Source organism: Pongo pygmaeus, chromosome 13 (assembly GCF_028885625.2).
Source record: "Pongo pygmaeus isolate AG05252 chromosome 13, NHGRI_mPonPyg2-v2.0_pri, whole genome shotgun sequence".
Taxonomy (NCBI): Eukaryota; Metazoa; Chordata; class Mammalia; order Primates; family Hominidae; genus Pongo; species Pongo pygmaeus.
In genome coordinates, this window is record NC_072386.2 from 36,551,086 (window position 1) to 36,576,918 (window position 25,833).

The window sequence follows — 25,833 nt, forward strand, 5'->3', positions numbered from 1 at the left end:
GATTGGGGGCCATACACCAGTATTATAATAGAAAAGTAGAAAACAAGCTAAAGTATGTAACATTTAAGATTCAAGTAAGATACAATATTAAGTTATTCTCCAACAGCTCTACATTACACTTCTATTTCTTGAGTGAACTTATAAAAATAGATACTATAATTCCCAAATTCTAGCATGTGAAAAAAAATATTGCTAACATTGTTCCTTTAAGTCCAAGGCCTTTAAATATGTATTATCTTTTCCATTTTTTTACTCAGAATTATTTTAATCAGATGCTTCCCCCTCTACTCCATCACCAATTACATTATCTAAATTATCTGTAATTAAAATACTGATTTGTTGATGGGCCCTAACTTGGACAAGAATTCAGCAGTGTAATGCCCAACCATTATCAGAAGTAGATGTGCCAGTTTACATCTCACAAGCAGTAAACAAGAGTTCTGGTTACTTCATATTCTCACCAGCATTCGGAATTGTCAGGCTTTTAATTTTCACCATTTTGGTGGATTTGAAACGGTCTTCACTATGGTTTTAATGTCATTTCATTGTTTACTAGTGAGATTGAGGATCTTTTCACATCTTCTTAACTATCAGGATTTTTCTATTCTGTCCATTTCTCTACTAGCTGTCTTTTTCTTATTGATTTTAGAGTTCTAAGATATAGAGTATAGAAGAAAAGTATGTATCTCTCCATACTTAGAAAAGTGATACACACTGAAGAGTTAAGGACATGGGCTCAGAATGCCTCGGCCTAATGCCATTTACACTTGCTGGCTGTGTAAATTTAGGCAAGTTACTTCACTTCTCTAAGCTTCAGTTTCCTCATTTGTAAAATGTGGCCAACAAATATCTTGTGGTATTAAAGCATCACATTAAATAGTGCCTGATAACAAATAATAGCTACCGATATTAGATTTGTTGTCAATAACCAAAGATCTCTACCTCCCTCTTATTTTCTTACAAAACCATCTTTCATGAATTTATCTAAATATCTTCTGAAATAATTCATATTTTTATCTGTATAATCTCAGGGAGTAAGAGGTCCCAAAAATGCAATACCCAGACTATAAAGTTATATGTCCTTGTACTTCTCACAGTTGCTCACCCTGTGAGGTCAAGGACTGTTTATCAATCTACAGAGTTTGTGTATTTAGCACAACTCCCGACTCACCATACCCTGGGGCTCACCAGTTCAGGCACTCTGAGATGTAACGGACACTGTATTCACATCCTTCATAGTTTGTTTGCTTCAATCATATCAATCCTCATTCTCCTCTATCTTTCAAAGATAGAATTCTGGCCCTTTCATTCTCCCCTTTGTTTCTTGGAAACTAGCAAGATATTAATATTGGCCTCCCAGGAGTCCAGGTAAAACAATGTTTAAAACAATTTTTATTGCCTGTCTCAGTTATGCTTCTTAAATTATGCCTCCTTACTCCTAAAACATTTCCTATAATGCTTTTCCAAAAAAGGCAAGGAACAAGAAATTAAAAGGTTAAAATCCGTTTAAAGATAAACAAAACACAAGAAAACTAGAATACACGCACCTTCTTAAGAAGGCCTACCGTTTTAATCTTCCCTGCAGTCACAAATCAGCACGATCATTCTATTGTGACTAAGTAGTTTTCATGTTTTTTCTTTCTCTGAGTCTCTGTTCTTTTCTATCCCCTTTCCTGGAATGCCTCCCTAATTAATCCCTGCCACCCAATCTATGTTGGGCTATTTAGTCAGATCCATGGTGCCTTCCAATTCTTGACTTACTGGTAATAGAGAGATCCAGCAGCATTCAACTCAGTCATCTCTGCTTTCTGATTAACATTTTTGGGAAAACACTTATTGGGAGCAAAATGGCTAAAGTGATCACCTGAATTGAGATTTTTTTGGATTGCCTGTAGATTCCAATGATTAATCTAGCTATCCTCTCTGATTTTTAATCTTTAGCCTATATCATAAGAACTTGCTGATTATAGTAAGCAATTTCACCTAGCTTTCTACACATTTAAAACAAAACAAACATACACACACAAAAAAAGCAAAAAAAGTATAAATTGTCATACAGTAACTTACTGGAAGCTGCAGTTCCTGATCTGGGCTCTGATTTCTGGTTATTTGGCAACTAGCTGGCCAATTCATGAAAAATGTCTACAGTCAATTTGCTTTCATACCTCTCTCCTGTTTGAGGTCATATTCACAATTCCAAAGAGCCCTTTTCAAAAAGGCTGGAGACCTTAACCTCCACAGCATCCCAGAAGGGTAACAAGATAAAGACTGCAGAGGGCTCCTAACCAAAATGGCCTCTGTACTGTCAGTTGGCTTCTATCTGCATTTTTCATCTTAATGGGAAGAAATCTAAATACCTCTCCCCATGTCAACGACTTTGATACAGTTAAAAACCCCAAGTTCCTATGGAAAAATTAGGTAAGGCTTGAAGCAGACATCTAAGCAGAAACTACAAGTAGTGTTCAGATCTCAGACTTACATCCTAATTAGCCTCCAGGAAGTAATGGAGAATGTACCTTTCAGTGTGTTTCCTAGGCTTAATTGAATAAAACATGGCTCCTCTAAATGATCCTCTAGTTTAATGCTAAAAAATACATCTAGCACCAGATGGAAGTAACTGTAATTCCTGTACAGAAAAAGTGTCTTCTAGGACCGAAATTCTTGATATAGACAAGGAGTCTGGCAGTTGCTCCAATTATTCTAAGATACCATAAACTCTATTTAACTGTGTGGACTCATTTAAAAAAACTTGTTTAAGCATAAATGCATCAGTGTACTTTCAAGTAATAGTGATAGCCTAAATCACACTGCTGTACTTTTAAATAATACTGCAAATCTTATTTTAATCCATCCTTTAACTTTCTCTTCTTTTGTCACCAATTCTCAATGGAACTGGACTTACTAGAAATCCAAAGTAAAGGGATTTTAAATGATAAATAAAGATACCAACCATCAACTTAATAGCAGAATAACTGACCTGCATTGCTAAAAATTATGAAAAATCTGCAAGTTTTTCACAGATCAAATAGCTCTGCCCTTTAAAATATTAAACAAATTTGCATTACTCATTATAACAATTAATGACAGTGTTAGGGAAAATACATGTCACAGTGGAAAAGGCTAAGGCTCTGGAGTCAGGTTAAGTTCCTGTATTTTCATTTAGTGCTTGTTGGGTTCCTGAGCTGTTTGCTTTGCTTTCCTAGCTAACCCTGCGTTCCCATCTATAATCCCATTATACATGGGGTTAATAACATCTACTTCAAAGGGTTTCTGTACAGATTAATTGAAATAATATATGTTAAGTATTGGACACACACTAGTTACTCAACAAACCATAGCTCTTATTTAAAAATTCATGGCTTTTTTTCATCAATTGCAAGTCATCTGGAGAATTATACTATAATCCTATTCAATTTAGCCTTTCTTACACTAAGAGCTAAACAGAATTCTTAGTTCATTCTGCAGGAGGAGGAGCTCTTCATCCCTTTCTCCAGCTGCCCATAACATTTTGAACATCCTTTATTAATGCATCAAAGATACTGTACTGGAATTGCTAGTGGGCATGTTAGCCTCTCCCAGTGGATTGGGAGCTCATTGTGAGGAAAGAGTGCCCTCGGTATCCCACACACTTAGCATGGGACCTCCCCAATAAAACATGTTCCATAAATGTTTGGTGAAGAAAAAATTCAACATTGCTTGGGGAAAAATGAATGTGAGAAAAAGTACATACTCTGACTTGCAATCTTATGTTTCCTGACTAAAAACTGTAATTGGCTGTTAAAGAAATATAGAGACATGAGTCATTCATTCATTCACTCATGCATTTATCCAAAACATGCTGGGTGCCCAGATGCTGCTGAAGATAAAAATTGAGTAAGGAAACAATAAGCAAAAGAAAACGATGGTTCCAAAGGAACATCTTTAAAATGCAGATTACAGTACATTTAGGGGATCTTCTAAAACTGTTTGCTCTAAGTTTGGCTGGTAGACTATGTGAATTTAAATCACCTGGCAGCTTGTAAAACATGGAGATTCCTGGTCCCCTATTCACTTCTAATATATCAGAATCTCTGAAGATACATTAGTGTTTTACGAGTTCTAAGATCCGTAAGATGGGTTGCAAAAAGGTTTTAATTTGAGATTAGAACACCATTGCCCAGACAGTCATTCCTCTCACCCCATCCTATGCCCCACTCCCACTCCCCCACCTCATTTTATAGGACAGCTGTTATCTCTAACCACAATACTACACTTTTAAGCCTCCATGGAAATCTTATTCTGGGACATAAATTACTTCAGTAACATCGGATTTTTCCTATTATCCTTAATAATCAATTTTAAGCTACGAAAAACAATTAAGCTAGCTGTTTTCTTGTATTGTTAACTGTATATTCCCCAACTGATTAAAATTATTTCTAATTTTAAAAATTCACAAACTATAACTTATAATATTATTGGATCAAATAAACTCAAATTGAGTATATCTCATTCATTTAGTGAGCACCTAGTATGTTTAGACACTTATGTCAGGGCCAGAGACAACAGAGCTCCTGTCCTTAGGAGTACAGAGACAACTGTAAGTCCTCGCCAAATAACTAACATTATAAGGGCTTCAAAAAGGAAAGCTCAGATACTAAGAAAGTACACAAGAAGGGCATATAATCCAGTGGGGAGAGAAGTAAGGCACGTAGTGCCTGACCAGAGAAATTGATCTAGAGAACAAGTAGAAATTAGATGGGTAAAGAACAAGTAGAAATTAGGTGGGTAAAGAGGGAGTGGCAGGGTCAGAGACAGAAAGAATAGTGTGTGTAAAAGCTAAGAGGTTAGGAAAGATATGCTGAGTTTAGGAAAACAAAGAATTTAACAAGACTGAAACATAAAAATATGGGGGAAGGTTTAAGAGATCAGGCTGGAGATGTAAGCAAGTCCAGCTCGACGAAGCACAGGTATAATGGAAGACGATGAGCTCAGTCTGGGATGCACTCAAGTCAGGTGCTGTGGGGCAGCCAAGTGAGGATGTTCAGAAGGCAGCAGGATGGAGGAGACTGGCACTCAGGAGGGCGTTCTGGATGGGAGACGTGGATTTGGGGGGCATTGATGTTTAAGTGCAGCAATGCTATATATATATGCCTCACATTCTTTTATGAGTAAAAATAACCATTACATTTTTGGTAGTGCTATTTTCTCAAGTGCTTTTATATTAAATACACATTTGCAGTAAAACATGAGATAAGGAGACAGTTCGCCAAAGCAAACCTATCCTGTGGTTTCATTACCTGTAAAATGGCATGATAAGCTCGATTCATGTATGCAAGCCAGGCCTGTGGAAGAAAAATCGCACGGTGCCACTCTGAAAGCTGGATATGAACCTGTGGGAAAAATGTACCACAGCATATTAGACTACACAGTATTAAAACAGAATAAAATTAAAACTGTTTCATCAGTTCTTTCTTTTCCTTAAGTGGTTTAGATTCTGAAAACAAACCAAATCAGTCTAGGATCAGAACCACAAATAATATCTTTTGGATATTCCTAAGGAGAAGAGTTTAGAGTCTTGTGAAGACAAAATAAAGTAAACCTAGAATTTTGTAAATTGAAGCAAATAAAATCCTACAATAATAACAAGTTAAAATGTACATGTAATACAAATCTCCCCTGGAAAATTAGGGGGAAACTCTGTAAGGCCTCTTGCCAATGTCAGGAAACTAGGCATTGTCTAACAAACCCCCCTAGTAATTTTAAATAAAAATAAATATTGCTCATATCCTGGATTTCCAATATGACCATTCTGAAGTAATAAACTTATATTGCCAACAGAAATATCATGTTATATAGAAACCACGGTGGTAAGAGCATGCAAATGAGTACTGCACACAGCAATTGTGCACACCACTAGATAAATGGCCTTTAATCAGTGTGGGTAAACAAGAGAAAAATTATATATACCAACATGGAAACCCTGTTTCTCAATAGAGGCCCAGACAAAACATCTGGTTCTCATAGTCATTTCTGTTTCTACCTATTAGTACATGGCTATCTTGCAACAAATCTTCCCAAGGTCTGTTTCTGTTAAAGAAAGATCAATCAAGAAAAACAGTCACTGTGCATCACATTTCATGATTCCTGTAACACACTGAAAGTGAAACAGCTAAAACTTTAGTTTGTGTCCTACAGATCAAAAAAAAAAGAGAGAGAGAGAAAACAAATTTGTATGTAATTACACCAGAATCATGATAACTAGTGTTTAAGGACATTTTATTGTATTATGAGAATTAATATTCTCAAGTGCCTTGTGATAGGGAAGATAAGAAGATAATAGCGTCTCTGAATATAGTTGGTTCCCATGGCCTCTAGTATGTTCTTTAATCCCAGTCTTAGTGAGGGCCTACTATATACAAGGTACTGTGGAAAGATGAGAAGATTATCAATCAGTCTGTGTCTGCAGAGACTTTTCCACCTAGTGAGAGACCCAGAAATGGACACAAATAGGAAGAATCCATGGGAATAAAGAGAACAAAGAGATTAATTCTTACTGCTATCTATTACTTCTCATGGCATTACTGTTTAAAAAAAAAAAAGGATCTCAAACAGTATAAAACAGATACTCAGCCATGAAATGAACTTAAAAGTAATTATAAAGACAGGACTTTTCCTGAATAAGAACTACAATGAGCAGGGTGAGGGCAGCCTTGTCAATAAGTCAACAAAAATCCTTGAAGGAATGAGTCCTCCAGCTCCTGCTTCTTCTGTTATCCAGGTGGCAAACTACAACCTAGGCTCTATTTCCAGCTGGCAAGGCGTTAATCAGGTCTTGGCTCTGCTCTTTATTTCCAAAATGTGGGCAATTTTCTTTAACTTTTTTCCTATCAGTTCTGTTCCCTTTTCATAAAATATATTAATTATCTTCAAGCCCTATTTTGACAGCTGGATTTAACAGAAACAATACTCAATCACCACAACCAAAATGTTTATCTCTTACTTTACAAGCTTAAAATATTTTTAAATTTTTGCCAAATAATCCATAGATATCATTGTACTACTGAGAATACCCTTAGCTTCAGCAAATTGGCAAAAAGAGCAATTTGCAAGGAAAGCAATGGTCTCACAAATGCTTTTTAAACTTGAGTTTAAAAAAGGAAAGGATTATGGAAAAAATGTAAATGAAAATGAGCAAACCAAATGTTTAGCCTCTAAACATGAAAACATTCATGCCAGGAAACTTATTTAAAAGGAGGTTATAAACTCAAGGTTAAAGCTAATCCTCTTCCTGCTGCTTCAACCACAGCTGAAGGTGGGTACAGGAGCACAGTAGAACGCTTCAGCCTAGAAGCCAGCCTGAACTCCCCATGTTTTATGGGATTATACCCTAGTCTTAGTGTTCTATGGAGTCAGCTGTGCACAAATCTCTTTAAAAATGCACTTTCTTGCTTTTTCTCTTAATGAAGAGAGACTTTAGAGAAACAGCTTGAAGAAAGTCATGCCCTTACATTCCCATTGTGTCACAAGCAAAAAGGACTTCCCCGACCATTTTTAACAAAAACACATTTTAGAATGCTATTTCAATTTAATATACTGTATAGTCAGCCATATTGCCTATATTTTAGGTTAATGTTGCTAGGGTGAAAAATAAATTCAATTAGCATTTATAAAGTATGACAATTATGTCCAATTTGCTATACTCGTGAGAAGCCTTTGAAAAAAATCCAATCAACAAAATAAGTTCAAATCATGAAGTTGCAACCTAGTTATTCAGCAGATGATAAAGTAGGGTTCTCAACCACTGTCTCACTCAGTTTTAATGAATATGTGAAATTTTTTTCTATAACTACTCATACTCTTGCAATGGCAGCTATCTGATGGAACATTGAGATGAACGGTCCTATGGCCTAGGGAAGACTAACAGTCAAGTTTCAATGTGTAAGAGGCAGTGAATTATAATGAAATACTACACATGTGCCCAAAGAAGAGACCACAATAGGAGTATATACATGGGAGGGAAGAATGCTAATGAGGTGAGGGCAGGGATGCGAGAAGGTTACAGGGTTAAATAGGGTGGTTAGAGTAGATCTCGTAGACGAGGTAAAGTATGGGCAGAAACTTGGAGGAGGTGATAATGTAAAGACCAAAGTAAGTGCTAGCAGGAATAAAAAATGGTTCAGCTGGTATGGAAAACACTTAATGGTGGTTCCTCAGAAAGCTAAACATAGAAATACCATATGACTGAGCAATTCCACACCTAGGTATATACCCAAAAGAATTGAAAACAGGTATTCAAACAAATCCATGTACATCGATGTTCATAGCAGCACTTTCACAATAGCCAAAAGGTAGAAACAATCCAAATGTCCATCAATGGAAAAACTAGAAGAATAAAATATGTAATATGCATATAATGAAATATTATTCAGTCACAAAAAGAATGAAGTACTGATACACTATGGCTGAACCTTGGAAACATTATGCCAAGTCAGACACAAATGGTCACGTGTTATATGATGTAATTTATATGAAATATCCAGAATAGGTAAAGCCATAGAGACAAAAAGTAGATTAGTAGCTGCTGGGGGAGACAGGAAGCAAGACAGGAAGAAAGGAGGAGGGAATAGAAAGTGGCTGTTTCATGGGTACATGAAAGGAGGAGATTGAAATGTTTTGGAACTAACATTTCCAAATAGAGGTGACAGTTGTACAACATTGTATATGTACTAAATGCCAGTGAATTGCACACTTTAAAATGGTTTGTTTTATGTTATGTGAATGACACCTCAATTTTAAAAAATAGTAACGCAAAGGTCCTGAGCAGGCACACAACTGACCTGTTTGAGAAAGAGAAAAGAGGCCAGTCCAACTACAATAGACAAAATGAGCAAAACAGAGTAGAAAGAGAAAAAGTTAGTGAATTAACGGGGACCCAGAGAATTCAGGGCCTTCTAGGGCACCGTTCAGGACTTGCTTTTATTCTTACTAAAGAGAGAACCATTATAAGCTTTTGAGAAAAAGAATTACATGATCTAATTTATATTGTAAAAGGACAATACTGACTGCTCTGTTGACAATAGACTATAGGTAGCAAAGGTCAACATAAGAAAACCTACTCAGACGCGACATCAACAATCCAGGGAAGAGATAAAGGCAGCTCAGACAGAGCTTTATCAGTAACACAGTAGAATGATGATTTTCAAACATTTAACTATGTAATTTTTCTGCCCTATCCCAGATTCAATATAAAGTAAAATGCCAATATATAAGACAAAAAACTGAAGCAAAATTTGTCTAGATGAAGTGAGGATGAGGCTAGGAGCCTGAAGTTCAGCCCTCTTGGTCATGTGAGATTGTTAGGAGATGGAGGTGGGGAAAGGGCCTGACTAGAAAGGAGCATGGGGAAATGTTTGAGGGTGGTAGAACCTTCTCATCTTGACCGTGGTGCTGGTTGGAGGAATGTGTGCACTTGCTAAAATTCATAGAACTAGACAGTAAAATGGGAGAACTCTAGTGTATTCATATTATACCCAAATAAAAATAGAATTGAAAATACCTAGTTTAAAAAAGTCACAAGTTTTAGAACACGTACTTCTCAAACTTTCACCTCTTACCATCTATTAGACTTTGTACACTTCTTTATCATCATCATTCAAAACCCACTCTTCCTGTTATCTTTCCTGTTCCCATCAATATTATCTATCAGTGTTCCAGTTACCCAAGTTTGAAATTTCTGATTTATCTTGGGAGTCTCCCTTGCCTTGAGACTCAATTCTTGAGTCTACTTCTGAAATATTTAATATATATGTCCCAACTTTTTCCTTTACTGGTTTAGTCCTATCTGATTCCTGACTAGATTACTATGATCTAGTAACCGATCTCTTCACAGCTTAAAATCTTTCCTTGTCCTAACACATCCCCAATGGTGCTGCTCTTACTGTTAATACATTAACTCAGAACTTTCCAAAACCTTTGATGGTTCATTAAAGAATAAAGCCCAAACTCTTTTGTATAATGTTCAAAGTCTTTTAGAATTACTTTAAGAAATAACTGCTAGCCAAGACCTTCAACCAATTTCTCCACCTGATGTCTTGCTCCTCTCTTTTATATAACCTATATTCTGGCTGCATTGAATTATGAACCGATTCCCAAGCTTGTCTTATACTTCACAGGACCTTTGCACTCACTGCTTCCTCTTCCTTGAATGACCGATTTTCCTCTCATTTCTACTTACTGAAATAATTCTTCTCATCTCCATATTTCCATTACATATGTGCCTCTCCCACAACACTCCACAGATTCTGTCTTTAGATCTTAATCTCATACAATCCTAAGGAGCAGAGGTCATGTTCTATTCATGCTGGAATCCCTCCCATGGTACCCATAACAGTGTCTTGCACATAAGTGTTCAATTAAGTACCTGCTGAGTTTAACAGAATTAAATACGTAGCATTCTCTTTAAGATAAATTCTTATCGTGTGAAAATCATACTATCATAAGCAAGTATTTGCAGAAAATTATGGTGTTCAAGTTGTGATCATTCTGGAAACACAAAATTTAAAACTTTTTTTAAATAGGCACAGAGTTGTTGAGAAGACGGTTTTGCAGATTTTACAAAAGGAAGTCTAAAATGTTCTAGCCAGGAAAGGTTTAATTCCAGACAAAAACATATTGAATGATACAGTAAAATTTTAAAGCAGATATTATAATTTTTATATATTGAAATTCTGTAAACTTTTAAATCTGTATGATGTAAGCTTTAATTAAGTATATTTGAAATACTATCACAACAGAAAATGTTCTGCTAAGAAACATAATTCGCAATTGTAGGGGAATGATGGGAGAGAAAATGAAAAGGTAATCATATTTCCTCATACATGTTTTACTACAAGGGACTACATATCCATCTAGCTAGTTAATTTACAGTTCAGAATACTTTGTTCAAAAATTTGTTATTGCATTCCGCCTCCTGAGTGATCTTAACAAATATGCTTATTCCATCTACAAGTAAATACTCATTATAAGAGCCCTTCATTAAATACTATAAATCAGGTAACAAACTTTGATGGCATTCTTTGATTGTCGAACTAGAATGGGATTGGAAGAGTAGCATGTACAAATTGACAAGTAAACTAAATATTTGCTATTAATTTTATTTTATTTATTTATTTTTTTTCTTTTATTATTATTATTATTATTATTATACTTTAGGTTTTATGGTACACGTGCGCAATGTGCAGGTAAGTTACATATGTATACATGTGCCATGCTGGTGCGCTGCACCCACCAACTCGTCATCTAGCATTAGGTATATCTCCCAATGCTATCCCTCCCCCCTCCCCCCACCCCACAACAGTCCCCAGAGTGTGATGTTCCCCTTCCTGTGTCCATGTGTTCTCATTGTTCAATTCCCACCTATGAGTGAGAATATGCGGTGTTTGGTTTTTTGTTCTTGCGATAGTTTACTGAGAATGATGATTTCCAATTTCATCCATGTCCCTAATTAATTTTAAAACCCTAATTTTATAAAGGCATTTTTCATGCCACATGTAAACATTATTATCAAAATAAATGTATTTAACTTCAATTGCTACCCAGACACACAGATGAATACTGAACCACTACATTTAGCTTTATGAGACACACACACACACACACACACACACACACACATTGTTTCCACATTCCCAGAAGAAAAACCATTTGCAACTGGTATTAGAGACCCCAAAAGCCACTCAGTATCCTATTGTTTATATACAAGAAATAACGAGCTTCAGTATTCCATCAATAGTAATCTTGTTGGGGCAAAACAATTTTCTGTTAGACCTGTCCTCTGACAGATAGTGAGAAGAAGAGAAGGGAGGACACTTTGTAAAGTAAAATGACACTCATCTCTTTCTAGGTGTTCTCTGGAAATTTAACATTCTCTCCCCATCCTTTTCTCCTTCCTTCCCTCTTTCCCTCCTTCTCTCCTACCTCTCCACTGTTTCCAATCAGGGTAACATTAGCTTGAAAGCTGACAGTTCAGTCACATCTCAAGCAACCATTTATTCTGTTATTTAATAGAAGGGGAGAAACCCAGTTACCATAACAACTCACATCCACATGATAATTATGGAGTATCTAAAATACAGCAAACCATACTTTTCACAGTATTTTCTAGGGGGAATGTGTAATAAGCACAGATACCACTTCTCCCCATTATTATTCACAATGTTCACCTAATTGTTTCATATTGCACAGATGCTAACATTATTCCTTGTACTTCATATCAAATATGTTTTTTAAAATAAAGATGACACTGAAAGAAAAAGGCAAATACACTTCTTATATTTTAAATGATTGGTTACAGCATTTGTACTTTTCTAGGGAAAAAATTTAAAGGAGGCAGAAAAGAAATTAATTTATTAGGTAAAAAGAATCAAATGATTATCACTTGAAAAAAAGAAGAAAGAATGTAGAACTAAAGATTTTATTTAGAATAGAGCTGCCAATAGGTCTGGATAAGTTTTCTCTGAAATAAAAATGAAAAGAGAGCTCATTACCTAATGCTGAGGCGGAAATATGGTTGGGTACAGGCAGCAGGAACAGGAAAATTTGCATGTGCCCAAGAAAGGAGAAAATAATGAAGCCAGACTGCCATTCTCATCCAGGGAGAAATCAGCATCAGCCAATTTAGGTGAGAGTGTCATGTCAGAGTTAGAAATGCCAAGGATAACAAGACTGGCAGCAAATTTCAGGGAAGGAAACTGTCATTCACCTTCACCTTCCTCTGCAACAGGAGCCAAGTAAACCTCAGGATGAGAAGTAGGTATACATAAGAACAAAAGAGGGAACACCACTTGAGCTTGGAGAAGCCCTAGCACATCTGAAATGACCACTGCATGTCCCCTGTACAGAGGAGCAGAGAGAGAGGCCACTTCAGTTTTGGAGAAGTCCAAACAAGACTGTCATTCTGCAGAACTGCTCCTGGTATGTCAGGCCAAACCCAAATCAAACTTGGGTCTATGATTCTTCTAAAAGTAACACGGGAGAATTTCACTTTAAGAAAAGGCAAAAAAAATCCAAAGTTTTCAAAAATTAGAGGATATAATACTTTCCAAGGAAATTTATCACAGATTACATTAAACAGCTAGCTCTCCATAGCATTGAAAATTACTTAGTTTAGCAACCATGTAGCTCTCAAGAAGTATCAACAATGAACACAAAACAAAATACATTTCAAAATATGGAAAACGAAGGTTTCTAGTCCAGCCTGTAAGGAGCTTGGAAGTCACTACTCCATCTTAACAACAAGTAAAAAGCTGAACAAACTATAAAACCAACAACTGTTATGAGATCTGTAAAAGAAAATGAGGTCACAGAGCAAAGTGCTGCTCTCAAAGATGGAGAGACAGACAGGCAGCTACAGAGAGAATCACAGCTTATCAAAGCAGAAACTCACAGACAGAAACCACCATAGTAACCAGTGCTGGGGCAGGAAAACCTGAATAATAGTTGATGAATGGCTGGAGGCTAAGAATGGACAAGTCTGAGAATTAAAAACTCTAGGTGGACGCAGTCATAGGGAGGGTCCCCACACCTTTATGAGTTTTAGCTCCAGAGGCTCAGTCAGTTCTCATAGTGAATATCAGAAAAAATTCACCTCGTGATCACAGCAGGGGGAGGGGAAAAACATTTTGAAATATAACAGCATTCTATTCTTAACAAGGTCTGCCATCAGAAAAAAACTATTTAACAGAGCCTAACCTAATAGAGTTTTATCAGCACCTAACTAGCCTGGGGGAAAGAAATACCCATCTCCAAGATCCTCTAGCCTTCTAAGTGGGTAAAGGGAAATAGACAACTCTAACCCGTTCTAGCCATCCTATACCACCTAAGGAATTAAAAAAGAGAAAAAAATCCAAATCCTGAGAAACACTTGTGAAAGTTCTAGACTCACTATGAGATTGAGACCTAATTATAGGGTTATGGAATGACTCTACTCCCCCAACACCCTACCACTACATTACTAAAGACCTATTTACTTTATTTCCTTTTACCTAGTATGTTATGTCTGGTTATCAAGAGACAACTACAAGGAAGACTAAAAGGTAAAATACATAGCTTAAAGAGACAGAGCACATATCAGAACCAAGTAAGGATAAGCAGGGATGCTGGAATTAACAGACTGGGAATTTAAAATAACCATGATTAATGTGCTAAAGGCCATAACAGATAATAAAGACAATATGCAAGAACAAATTAACAATGTAAGCAGAGAGATATAAAAACCAAAGATTCCCTTGCAAAAAATAAATGCTAGAGATGAAAAGCATGGTAACAGAAATGAAGAATGCTTTTAATGAGCTTATTAACAGACTGGACACAACTGAGGAGATATTCTCTGATCTTGAGGATATCTCAATGGAAACCTCTAAAACTAAAAAGCGAAGAGGAAAAAGAATGAAGCAAAGAAAACAGAATATCTAAGAACCGTGGGACAACTACAAAAGTTATAAGATACACATAATAGGAATTCCAGACAAATAAGCGAGAAAAAAAAACAGAAGAAATGTGTGAAATCATCTTGAGATGTTCCCAAATTAATGTCAGACATCAAACCACAGTTATAGGAGGCTCAGACAACACCAAGTAGGATAAATGCCAAAAACCTATAGGTATGTGTATATTGTATTTAAACTACATAAAAGCAATGATTTTTTTAAATTCTGAAAAAGGCCAGAGGGAAAGATACCTTAGATATAGAGAAGCAAAGATAAGTGTTATATCCATCTTTCTACCAGAAAACATGCAAGCAAGAAGAAGAGAGTGAAATAAAGTGCTGAGAGAGGAAAACTACAACCTAGAATTCTGTACCCCACAAAATGATCTTTCAAAAATAAAGGAGAAATAAAGCCTTGCTCAGACAAGCAAAATTTGAGAAAATCTGTTACCCGTACATTTCCCTTGCAGGAAATGTTTAAAGTTTTTTTTAGGGAGTAAGCAAATTATAGAGATCAGAAGCTCAGATCTAGATAAAGAAAGGAAGGCATCAGAGGAGGGATAAGTGAACATGAAATAAAAGCTTTTATTTTCCTATTCTTAATTGATCTAACAGATAACAGCTTGTTAAAAAATAATAATAGTAGTCATGTATTTGATTATATATGCTCATGTATAAGTGAAATGAATGACAGCAATGATACAAGTAATGAGAGGAAAAATTAGGATTATTTGTTATTATAAAGTATTTACACTACCTGTGAAGTGGTATAGTGTTGTTTTCAAGTAGACATAGATTAGTTGTAAATATATATTGCATACTGTGTGGCAAACATTTAAAAAGTAAAAAGAGAAACATAACTGATATGCTAACAAAAGAGAAAAAATCATACAAAATGTTCAGTTGAAACCATAAGGACAAAAAAAGAATACAAAAGCAGAATAAAGAACATGAGCAACAAACAGAAAAAAAACAGTAACAATTATAGACGATATTAATCAAAATATATCAATAATCATTTTGGAAGCAAATTAAGATTGTCAAAGTAGATCAAAAACCAAGACCCAACTACATGTTGTCTACAAATCTACTTTAATGTAAAGACACATACAGATAAAATGTAAATGGATAGAGAAAGACACTATGCTAACATTAATCAAAAGAAAGCAGGAAGACCTATATTAATTTCAGACAGAGCAGACTTGACAACAAGGAAAGCTGTCAAGAATAAAGAGGGACATTATATAATAAATGGGTCAATTCTCGAAGAAGACATAACAATCCTTAGAGTGTATACACCTAATAACAAAGCATCAAAATATATAAGGCAAAACCTGATGGAACTGCAAGAAGAAACAGATTAATCCACTCGTATAGCCAGAGACTTCAACACTTCTCTCTCAGAAATGGACAGATCCAACAAGCAGAAAACCAGTAAAGACATAGTTGAACCCAAAAACACCATCAATCAACTGGATATAATTGACATCTACAGGCTATTTTATGCAATGGCAGCAGAACACAAATTCTTCTCAAGCTCACATGTAACATTTACCAATATTGACCACATTCTGAACGGTAAAACACACCTTAACAAATTTAAAAGAAACATAACACAGACCTTAACAAATTTAACAAATTTAGAAATTAACATCAGCAATGAAAGATGGGATATCACTACAGACTCTCTGGCCACTGAAAGGATAATAAGGAAATAATATATATAATTCTATGCCCACAAATTTGATAACCTAGATGTAATGGGCCAATTCCCTGAAAGACACAATCTGCTAAAACTCACATGAAAAATAGATATATTATTTGAATAGGTCTGTATCTATTAAAGAAATTGAACTGACAATTAATAACCTTCCAACACAGAAAGCACCAGTCCCACATGTGTTCATTGGTGAACTCTACCAAACATTTAAGGAGGATATCACACCAATTCCCAACAGTCTCTTTCAGAAGGCAGAAGCAGACAGAATACTTCCTAACTCATTATATGAGGTCAGCATTACCCTAAAACCAAAACTAGACAAAGGTATTAACAAGAATAGGAAATCTCACAGCAATATCTTTCATGAACATAAATGTAAAAGGCCTCAACAAAATATAAGCAAATTAAATCTAACAATGTAAAAAAGAATTATACACCACAACCAAATGGATTTGAGGTACACAAGACTAAATCAATATTAGAAAATCAACTAATGTTTATTCCAGCATATCAACAGGGTAAAGAAGAAAAATCACATAATCATATCAATAGATGCAGAAAAAGCATTTGACAAAATCCAACAGTTTTTCATGATAAAAACTCTCAGTAAACTAGAAATAAAGAACTTCCTCAACTTGATAAGAATATCTACAAAACACCCACAGCTAACATCATAATTTTGAGAAACTGCAAGCATTCCCACTAAGATCAGGAGCAAGGCAAGGATGTCCTCTCTCACTATTCTTTTTCAACATCATACTGGAAATCCTTTCTACTGATGTAAGCCAAAAAGAGAAAGTAAAATGTATGCTGAAGGGAAGAAAGAAACAAAATTGTCTTTGCTTGCAGATGACATGAGGGTCTATATAGAAAATCTGAAAAAGTTGACAAAAAACTCCTGGAACCCATAAGCACTTATAGCAAAATTGCAAGATACAAGGTTACAATACAAAAATCAGTTGCTTTCCTATATGACAGCAATGAAAAAAATAGAAGTTGAAATTAAAAACACAATAGCATTTACATTAACACCTCCAGAAATAAAATACTTAGGTATAAACATACATAAATATATATATATGTGTGTGTGTGTATATATATAATATCTATAGGAGAAAATTACAAAATTCTAATGAAAGAAATCAATAATGGATGAAATAAATAGAGAAATATTCCAGGTTCATGGATTTTTGAAAGCTCAATATTGTCAGGATGTCAGTTCTTCCTAACTTCATCTATAGATTCAATGCAATCACACTCAAAATCTCACCAAGTTGCTTCCTGGATAACAACAAACTGATTCAAATGTTCATATGAAGAGACAAAGGACAAAGAAGAGCCAACACAATACTGAAGAAGAACAAAGTTGGAGGACTGACATACCTAACTCCAAGACTTACTACAGAGCTACAGTAATCAAGACAGCATGGTATGAGCCAATGACTAGAGAAATAGATCAAAGAAACAGAATAGAAAGTCCAGAAACATATGTATATAAATATAGTCCGGTAATATTTGAGAATGAGTCAAACAATGGAGAAAGGATAATCTTCTCAACAAATGATACTGAAACAACCAGATATCTTGATGCAAAAAAAAAAAAGAATCTAGACCCTGACTTTACACTCTTCATAAAAATTAACTCAAAATAGATTATAGATATCAGTGTAAAGCACAGTACTGTAACATTCCTAGAAGATAACACAGGATAATATCTATAATGTTAGGCTTGATGACAGCTTTTCAGAAACAATATCAAAGGCACTACATATTAAATAAACAATGGATATGCTGGACTTCATTAAAATAAAAATCTTCTGATCTACAAAAGGCACTGTCAAGAGAATAGATAAGCCATAGGCTGTAAGAAAATATTTGCAAAAGGCAGATCTGATAAAGGACTATTATCCAAAATATACAAAAAAGTCTTAAAACTCAACTATGAAAAACCTAACAACAGGATTTTAAAATGGGCCAAAGAAATAGATATACAGATAAAAAATAAGCATATACAAAATGCTTCACATATCAGGAATATGCTAATTAAAATAACAATGAAACGTCACTACACACCAATTAGAATGGCCAAAATCCAGACCACAACACCAATTGCTGACAAGGCTTTGGAGCAAGAGGAAGGAGATGCGAAATGGTATAGCCACTTTGGAAGATGTTTTGGCCATTTTTTACAAAACCAAACACACTCTTACCATACAATCCAGCAAGTGTGCTCCTTGGCATTTACCCAAGAGTTGAAAATTATCTCCACACAAAATTCTGCACAAAGATGTTTAAAGTAGTTTTATACATATTTGCTAAAACTTGGAAGCAATCAAGATATCCTTCTGTAGGTAAATGGATAAATCAACTGTAGTATTTCTAGACAATGGATTTTTACTCAACACTAAAAAGAAGTCAGCTATCAAGCAACGAAAATACATGCAGAAAACAAATGCCTAATACTAAGTGAAATCAGCCAGTATGAAAAATCTATATACCATATGATTCCAACTACTCGACATTCTGGAAAAAGCAAAACTATAGAGACAGTAAAAAGATCAGTGGTCACACGGAGTTAGAGAGAAGGAAGGGATGAATGGGAGATTACAGAAGGGTTTTAGAAAGCAAAACTACTGTGTATGATACTAAAATGATTATATGCATGCCACTATGCATTTGTTCAAACCCATAGAATGTTTAACACCAAGAATAAACCCTAATATAAACTATAGGCTTTGGGTAATAAGAATGTGTCAATATAGGTTCATCATTTGTAACAAATATACCACTCTGGTGGGGGATAATGGGAAGATGAGAGGTAGGCATGAGGGCAGAGTGAGCAGGGAATTATATGGGAATGCTCCATACATTGCTCTCAATTTTGCTGTGAACCTAAAACTGCTCTAAAAAATAAAGTCTATTTTTAGAAATGAGGACACAGCACATCTAAATTCAAAATAAAGTTCTTTTAGCCATTTATTGACTCACTGACTCACTCTCATGTAGTTGTAGCCATTGTGAAGGGTATAGAATATCCTGTAAGGATATGGATTCTTTAGGGGCTGTTATTAATAGAAATGAATAACAACACAAACAATACATAAGGGCTTATTCACATGCCAGTAAGATCCTATTTCTTAGTAAGACCACTGCAATCATTAGATTTATCACTAATTTAATAGCAGCATTTCTGGAAAAGGAAAACTATCCCACTATATGCACATAGGAAGTACAGACACACCTCAGACAGGTTTGGTCCCAGACAAATGCATTAAAGCTAATAATCCAATAAAGAGAGTCATACAATTTTTTTTTGTTTCCTAGTGGATATAAAAGTTATGCTTACACTATACTAGAATCTATTATGTAATAGCATATGTCTTTAAAAAAACAATGTACATACCTTAGTTTTAAAATACTTTGTTACTGCTGGGCATGGTGGCACGTACCTGTAGTCCCAGCTACTCAAGAGACTGAGATGGAAGGATCCCTTGGGCCCAGGAGTTGGAGGCTGTAGTGTTCTGTAACTGCACCTGTGGATAGTAACTGCACCCCAGCCTGGGCAACATAGTGAGGTCCTATCACTAAAATTTTTTTTTTTAATATTCAACTGCTAAAAAATGTAAATAATTATATAAATCTTTGGCAAGTCCTAATATTCTTGCGGGTGGAAGGTCTTGCCTGGATGTTGACGGTTGCTAACTGATTAGGGTGGCTGATGAATGTTGGGGTGGCTGTGTCAATTTCTTAAGATAACAATGAACTTTGCTCCATTGCTTAATGTTTCCTTTCACAAAAGATTTCTCTGTATCATGCAATGCTGTTTGATAGCTTCATCCATGGAACTTCTCTCTAAAGTGGAATCAATCCTCTCAAACACTGATACCACATTATCAGGTAAGTTTATGTAATATTGTAAATGCTGCGTTGTCAGTTCAACAATGTTCACAGCATCTTCACCAGGAGTAGATTCCATCTCAAGAAACCACTCTGTTCATCCCTAAGAAGCAACTCCTCATGATTGTAGCAGTTCAGTCACATCCTCAGGCTCTACTTCTAATTCTACTTTTCTTGGTACCCCTCCCACATCTGCAGTGACTTCCTCCACCGAAATCTTGAACCCCTCAAAGTCATCCAAGAGGGCTGGAATCAATTTCTTATAAATACTGGTTAACATTGATATCTTGACCTCTTCATATAAATCATGGATGTTCTTAATGACATCTACATGGTAAATCCTTTCCAGAAGGTTTTCAATTTATTTCTCCCAGATCCAACAGAGGAATCACTATCTATGCCAACTATAGCCTTACAAAATGTATTTCTCAAATAAGACTTGAAAGTCAAAATTACTCCTTGATCCACGGGCTGCAGAATGGATGTTGTGTTGGCAGTCATAACAACAACATCCATCTCCTTGTACACCTCCATCAGACCTACTGGGTGACTAGGTGCATTGTCAATTAGCAGTAATACTTTGAAAGGAATTCTTTTTTTTTTCTAAGCAGTAGTTCTCAATGTGGGATTAAAATATTCAGTAAACCATGTATAAACAGATATGCTGTCATCAGGCCTTGTCCCATTTCTAGAACACAGAAGAGATTCAGCGTAATTCTTTAGAGCACTAGGATTTTCAGAATTTTAAGTAAAGTTGAACTGGCTTCAACTTAAGTCATCAGCTGCATTAGACCCTAACAAGACAGCCAGCCTGTCCTTCAGGCACTGACTTCTCTTCAGCTATAAAATTTCTACAAGGCATCTTCTTCCAATAGACAGCTCTTTCATCTACATTGAAAATGTGTTGGTTAGTTTAGCCATCTTCATCAATGATCTTAGCTAGATCTTCTGGATAACTTGCTGCAGCTTTTACATCAGCACTTGCCACTTCAACTTGCACTTCTGTGTTGTGAAAATCGCTTCTTTCCTTACACCTCATGAACCAACCTCTGCTACCTTCAAACTTTTCTTCTGCAGTTTCCTCACCTCTCTTAGCCTTCACAGAATTAAAGAGTGTTAGAGTCTTCCTCTAGATTAGACTTTGGCTTAAGGGAATGTTATGGTTGGTTTGTTCCTTTATCCAAACCACTAAAAGTTTCTCTAAATCAGCAATAAGGCTGTTTTGCTTTCTTATCACTCATGTGTTCACTAGAGTAGCACATTTAATTTCCTTCAAGAACCTTTTCTTTGCATTCAAAATTGGCTGTTTGGTGCAAGAAGCCTAGCTGTCAGCCTATCTCAGCTTTCAATACGCCTTCCTCACTAATCTTAATCATTTCTAGCTTTTGATTTCAAGTGGCAGATATGTAACTCTTCCTTTCATTTGAACAATTAGAGGCCATTGTAGTTATTAATTGGCCGAATTTCAATATTGTTGTGTCTCAGGGAATAGGGAGGCCCAATTAGGGGGACACCTGGTTGGTGAAGAAATAAAAAAGCACACAACATTTATTAAGTTCATGGTGCTATGTGGGCATGGTTTGTTATACCGCAAAACAATTACAATCGTAACTTCAAAGATCATTAATCATAGATCATCACAACAGACATGATGATAAAAAAGAAATATTTCACATTTTGTTAGCAAAATGTGACACAGAGACATGAAGTAAGCATATGGTATTGGAAAAATGGTGCCTAGAGAATTGCTCAATACAGGGTTGCCACGACCCTTCAATTTGTAAAAAATGCAGTATCTGCAAAGTGCAATAAAATGAGGTGTGCCTGTAGGTAGATACACAGATAGGTAGATTAAAAAAAATAGCCTCATATATATTAAATAAATGGAATTCACAGTTACAAACAGTCCTATAAAGAAAACTCCATGCCAAGATGCTTTCATTGGAGAATTCTACCCAACATTTAAGGAAAAATTAATAACAATTCTATACAAACTCTTTCAGGAAATAAAAAAGAGGGGAACACTACACAACTTGCTTTATTTGGACAAAATTACCCTGATAACACAACCAGGCAAAATTACTACAAGAAAACTACAGAACAACATGCCTCATGAGCATAGATGCAAAAATCCTTATTAACAAAATTTTAGCATACAGAATGAAGTAATATATAAATAGGCTACGATCAAGCGGAGTGTATCCCAGGAATGCAAGATTAGTTTACATTAGAAAATCAATCAAAATAAGTAATCAGATCAACAAATTTTAAAAGCATTGAATCATCTCAATTGATACAGAAAAAGCATTTTACAAAACTTAACATCTATTTGTGATTAAAAAAAAAAAAAACTCTCAGCAATTTAGGACTAGAAGGAAACTTCTTCAACCTGACAAAGGAAGTCGACAAAATCTGTATATAAACATCATATTAAACAGGGAAACACTGAATGTTTTCCCCTAAGTGAATGCGACAAGAATATTCACTCTCACCAGTCCTATTCAACACTGTAATGATGGCCCTAGATAGTGCGGTCCAGCAATAAAAACAATTGACAGGCATACAAATCAGAAAAGCAAAAATTAAAACCATCTTTATTTATAGACAACATTACAGTGAAAAACAAAAATAATTTACAAAAAGACTGTAAGAATATATAAGTTGGTTTAGTAAAATCATAGAAAAAATCAATTGGATGATTATAAACTAGCAATAAACAGTAAAAAATTAAAATAAAAAGTCTAATTTGAATAGCATCAAAATACTTAGGGATATGTAATACTTACGAACTTTAACAAAATATGTCCAAGATTTATAATACAAAAAAAATCAACATAGACAATTATACCTTGTTCATGGGTCTAGATACTCTATTACCAAGATGTCAGTCCTCTCCCAAGTTGACCTACAAATTCAATGCATTTACCATCGAAATCAGCAAACTTTTTTGTGATTTCTTAAAACTGATTTAAAATTCATATAGAAAAGCAAGAGATCTGGCATAGTCAGAACTTTTTTTGAAAGATGAAACAAAGTTGGAAGACTCATACTACTTGATTTCAAGATATTATAAAGTGAACGTTATTCAGCTATGTATGTCATTGTGGTGAAAGCACAAATCTACAGATCTCAATGGAACAAAAGTGAGTACAGAAATAGACCCAAACATATATGGGCAAGTGATTTTTGCAGAAGTGCCTAGGTAATTCAGTGAATAAAAGATGGTATTCAACAAATAACTCATACATCATACAAAAATTAACTCAAATGGACCTAAGCTAAAAAGTAAACCTTAAAATGTAAAACTTCTACAAGAAAACACAGGAGATCCACTAGCTGAAAGATGGATAAATTAAATGTGGTATACCCATGCAGAGAAGTATTATTCTCACACAAAAAAGAATGAAGTACTAATACATGCTACAACATGGAAAATCCCTGAAAACATTATACTAAGTGAAAGAAGCCAGACATTAAAAACCATGTATTGTATGATTGTATTTATATGAAATGACTAGAATAGGCAAATCTATAGAGGCAGAAAGTAGATTAGTGGCTGCTGAAAGCTAAGGACAAGGGAAAATGAAGAGTGACTACAAATGGGTACACAGTTTCTTTTCTGGGTAATGAAATTGTTCTAAAATTGTTTGTAAGAATGGTTACACAACTCTGTGGATACATTGAAAACCACTGAGTTGTATACTTTAAATAAGTAAATTTTATGGTATATGTATTACACCTTGTATCAGTCCACTTTCACACTGCCGATAAAGACATACCCAAGACTGGGTAATTTGCACAAGAAACAGGTTTAATAAGCTTACAGTTCTACACAGCTGTAGAGGCCTCAAAATCATGGCAGAAAGCAAGGAGGAGCGAGTCACATCTTAAATGGATGGCAGTGGGCAAAGAGAGAGGGTGTGCAGGGAAACTCACGTTTTTAAAACCATCAGATCTCATGAGACTCATTCACTATCATGAGAAGAGTGCGGGAAAGACCCGCCCCCATAATTCAGTCACCTCCCACTGGGTTCCTCCCACAACATGTAGGCATTACAATTCAAGATGAGGTTTGGATGGGGACGTAGCCAAACCATATCATACCTCAATTTCTAAAAATAATTTAAAAGAATAAAAATAAAACACAGGAAAAAAGAAAATGAAAAATTTTTGTAATCTCAGATTAAACAAAAAGCAAGAACCATTTTGTAAAATTTGGTAAGTTGAAATTCTTCAAAATGAAAAGTCCACTCTTCAAAATACATTATAAAGAAATGAAGGCCGGGCGCAGTGGCTCACGCCTGTAATTCCAGCACTTTGGGAGGCCAAGGCAGGTGGATCATGAGGTCAGGAGTTTGAGACCAGCCTGACCAACATGGTGAAACCCCATCTCGACCAAAAATACAAAAATTAGCCAGGTGTGGTGGTGCACACCTGCAATCCCGGCTATTTAGGAGACTGAGGTGGGAGAATCGCTTGAGCCCGGGAGGCGGAGGTTGCAGTGAGCTGAGATTGCACCACTGCACTCCCACCTGGGCAATAGAGCGAGACTCTGTCTCAAAGAAAAACAGAAAAAAAAAAAAAGAAAATGAAAAGATATGTAACAGACTAAGTAAAAAAAAATTAATATCCAGAATATATAAAGAACACTCTTTTGAAAACAAAAGCCCCAATTTTAAAAATGGGCAGAAGATCAGAGCAAACACTTCAGGAAGAAAACAGATACATACAAAATAAGCACATGAAAAGATGCTTCAACATCATTAGTTATTAAGGAAACACAAATTAAAACCACAAAGGGAAACTAATACTACTCATCTATAAGAATAGCTAAATTTTTTTAATTGACTATATCAAGCACTGACAAGAAGGCAGAGCAACTGAAACTCTCATACCTTGCAGATGGGCATTCAAAATAAGATAGCCACTAGGAAAACAGTTTGATAGTTTCCTATAAAGTTATATATGAATTTACCACACGATGTTGCAATCTCACTCCTAGGTATTTGTTTACTGAAAAGAAACAGAAAAATGAATGTTCACACATGGATCTGTATGAGAATGTTTATAGAAACTTTAGTCTTAATCATTGAAAACTGAAAAAATCCAAAGGTCCATCAACTGGTGAATTAATAAACAAACTGCAATTCTCAAGAAATACTTGGAAATATGGCTGGGCACAGTGGCTCATGCCTGTAATCCCAGCACTTTGGGAGGCTGAGGCAAGTGGATCACCCGAGGTCAGGAGTTCGAGACCAGCCTGGCCAACATGGTAAAACTCCATCTCTACTAAAAATACAAAAATTAGCTGGGCGTGGTGGCGCATGCCTGTAATCCCAGCTACTCAGGAGGTTGAGGCAGGAGAATCCCTTGAACCTAGGAGGCAGAGGAGTGAGCTGAGATTGCACCATTGCACTCCAGCCTGGACAGCAGAGCAAGACTCCGTCTCAAAAAAAAAAAAAAAGAAAGAAAAAAGGAAAGAAAGAAGAAATACTTGGAAATAAAAAAGACTCAGGATAAAGTAATGGGAGGATCAAAAGCAGGGTTTGAAGAAATTTCATCTGCAAAAATCCCAAATTGATTGCAACAAAAGAAAGACGAGATACAAGGAGATGATTTAAGAGAGATTAGAGTAATCTTGGAAAAATCCAAATGTATTTTTAGAATCTTCTCTGATTAACCTGGGAGAGAAGATGACAGTTCAAGGACTATGGAGCCTCACTGCCTGGGTTCAATTTCCAGGTTCCTCTAC

The 25,833-nt window shown here is 35.5% G+C and overlaps 1 protein-coding gene across 11 annotated transcripts in view; it reads right to left on the bottom strand.

The window, feature by feature from the left end:
* Positions 1–25,833, bottom strand: part of FOCAD (focadhesin) — a 315,699-nt gene that overhangs the window by 85,044 nt on the left and 204,822 nt on the right. For all 11 annotated transcript variants that reach the window (XM_054501249.2, XM_063650500.1, XM_063650493.1 and 8 more), the window contains one exon: positions 5,277–5,369. In XM_054501249.2, the coding sequence (XP_054357224.1) occupies positions 5,277–5,369 (93 nt within the window). The remainder of the gene's footprint in view (positions 1–5,276; positions 5,370–25,833) is intronic.